We start from the raw sequence: 1,675 nt of genomic DNA, 5'->3' as shown, positions 1-1,675 counted from the left end.
GGGCGGAAACCAACAGAGAGCGGCTCTCATCTCGCCACAGCGCGGAGAGATTTCTGTCGCCCACAGGCCAGAGAGAGGGGGGGGGGGGGAGACACATGCCGTGCCGTCGACGTGGGTCGATCGCCTCCCGTCCACCTTGTTTGGTCTCGCACGCTGCGGGCTCTAGCCCGTGTACGTGTACCGCGAAGGTCCTCCCCACAGGAAGATCGCTTCATCTTCTTCTTCCGAAGTCGCGGTACTCTTGCTCATGCTCGCTTTGGCCGGCGCTGCCTGCACGGTGCCGAGCGCCATTGAAGTTGAGAGCATCAGGTAGAAGGCGCCGGAAGCGCCCAGACCCGCGCTGAGCAAAGCCTGCGGGACGCCGCGCTACGGAGGCACGGTTGAAGTTAGTGCCGCGGAGTGGATTGGCTGTGTTGGTGAATTAAATTGGTGGCTCATACCAGGAGCGCTGCTCCGATCCAGAGCGTCACGCACACGGAGATGACACCATCGAGGACGGAGAAAGAGACGGGGCTGTTCAAGGCGCGGCGCACCATCTTCATCGAGTTGGGAGGAACGCCTTGGCGGAAGAAGGCTCTGACGACGACGGGAGTGCGAGTTGCCCATCCAATCATTCTCGCCTACCTACCCTACTTATGGGAAACTAAAAAAGAAATCATATGATGGGTGAAGGTGGGGTACTATACCAACTAGAGTGATGGTTGGTGGTACTCTCCTGCAACCACAGTCCTTCTTGTGACATGGCAGGCCACTCTCAAGCCCTACAAGCATCAGATCACCCATTTTTTGACATCGTGATTTCCGCGAAAAAAATCTTTTTCTGAAAATTCCAGCGTGGAAGAGGGAAAAACCCGACGGGAGGGCACAGACCTACCCTTCCTACCCCGGCATCAGGTCCGAAAAGTAAAAAGAATCTACACTACCCTACTCAGGGCCGCGTCCTCCCCGTCTTCGGGCTTCCCTAACTGGTTGGAGGCCGAACCCCGTCTGCCATCTACAAAGCATATATGGTCACCGATGCTTCCGGCCAGCCGCTGGCTGCCGTCGCCTCCACTGCGCTGCCGTGCCAGCTGCTGCGAGCCTGGCTGACCGAGCTGCAAGGGAGCGACTCGCCCGACGCCCGGGCGCACTGGTGGCGGGAGTCGCACTGGCTCCCTCGTGGAGAGGTGCCTGGCGCGCTGCTTCGCGCGACGGTCGCCCACGTCGATGCAGCACTTCCGGCGGCGGTGGCGGCCGCCGCAGGACGCTGCTCTGGGCTTGAGTTCTGGACGCAGAGACGTCCGACGGGCTCTAGCATGCAGCTGCACTGGGACTGCGACGAGGAGCATGCGCAGCGGCACGGTGAGCTTCGCAGCCCGCTGCTGAGCGTCGTGCTGTACCTGGACGACCACGGCGGCCCCACGCTCGTCCTCGACCAAAGGCCGCCGGAGGCGCTTGGGCGCATGGTCCGCGCGAGCCTCGTCTGGCCGCACGCCGGCGCGATGGCGGTCTTTGAGGGCAGCCTCCTGCACGGCGTGTGCGGCCTGGGAGGCGCGCCGACGGCTGCACCGCAAGGGGTGGCGGCCTCCGGGCGCTGCCACCTCCGGTCATCCCTCCGCCACACGCTGCTCTTCAACTACTGGCGCGAGCGGCCGCTGGAGATGCCGCCGCTGCCCGAGGTGCTCGTTCCGCACAT

The 1,675-nt window shown here is 63.2% G+C and overlaps 1 protein-coding gene across 1 annotated transcript; it reads left to right on the top strand.

Annotated features, from left to right (window-relative positions):
- Positions 1–1,007: 1,007 nt before the first annotated feature.
- Positions 1,008–1,664, top strand: EMIHUDRAFT_256401 (hypothetical protein; the record flags this gene model as incomplete). The annotated part of the gene is made up of 1 exon (XM_005767898.1): positions 1,008–1,664. A coding segment is annotated over one exon (657 nt), but the record flags the coding sequence as incomplete, so codon positions are not given.
- Between the last annotated feature and the right edge of the window lie 11 nt (positions 1,665–1,675).

This window comes from Emiliania huxleyi (genome assembly GCF_000372725.1).
Source record: "Emiliania huxleyi CCMP1516 unplaced genomic scaffold EMIHUscaffold_4753, whole genome shotgun sequence".
In the NCBI taxonomy this organism is placed as follows: Eukaryota; Haptophyta; order Isochrysidales; family Noelaerhabdaceae; genus Emiliania; species Emiliania huxleyi.
Note: the sequence above shows the minus strand (reverse complement) of the source record. Positions and strands in the feature narration are given on the sequence as shown.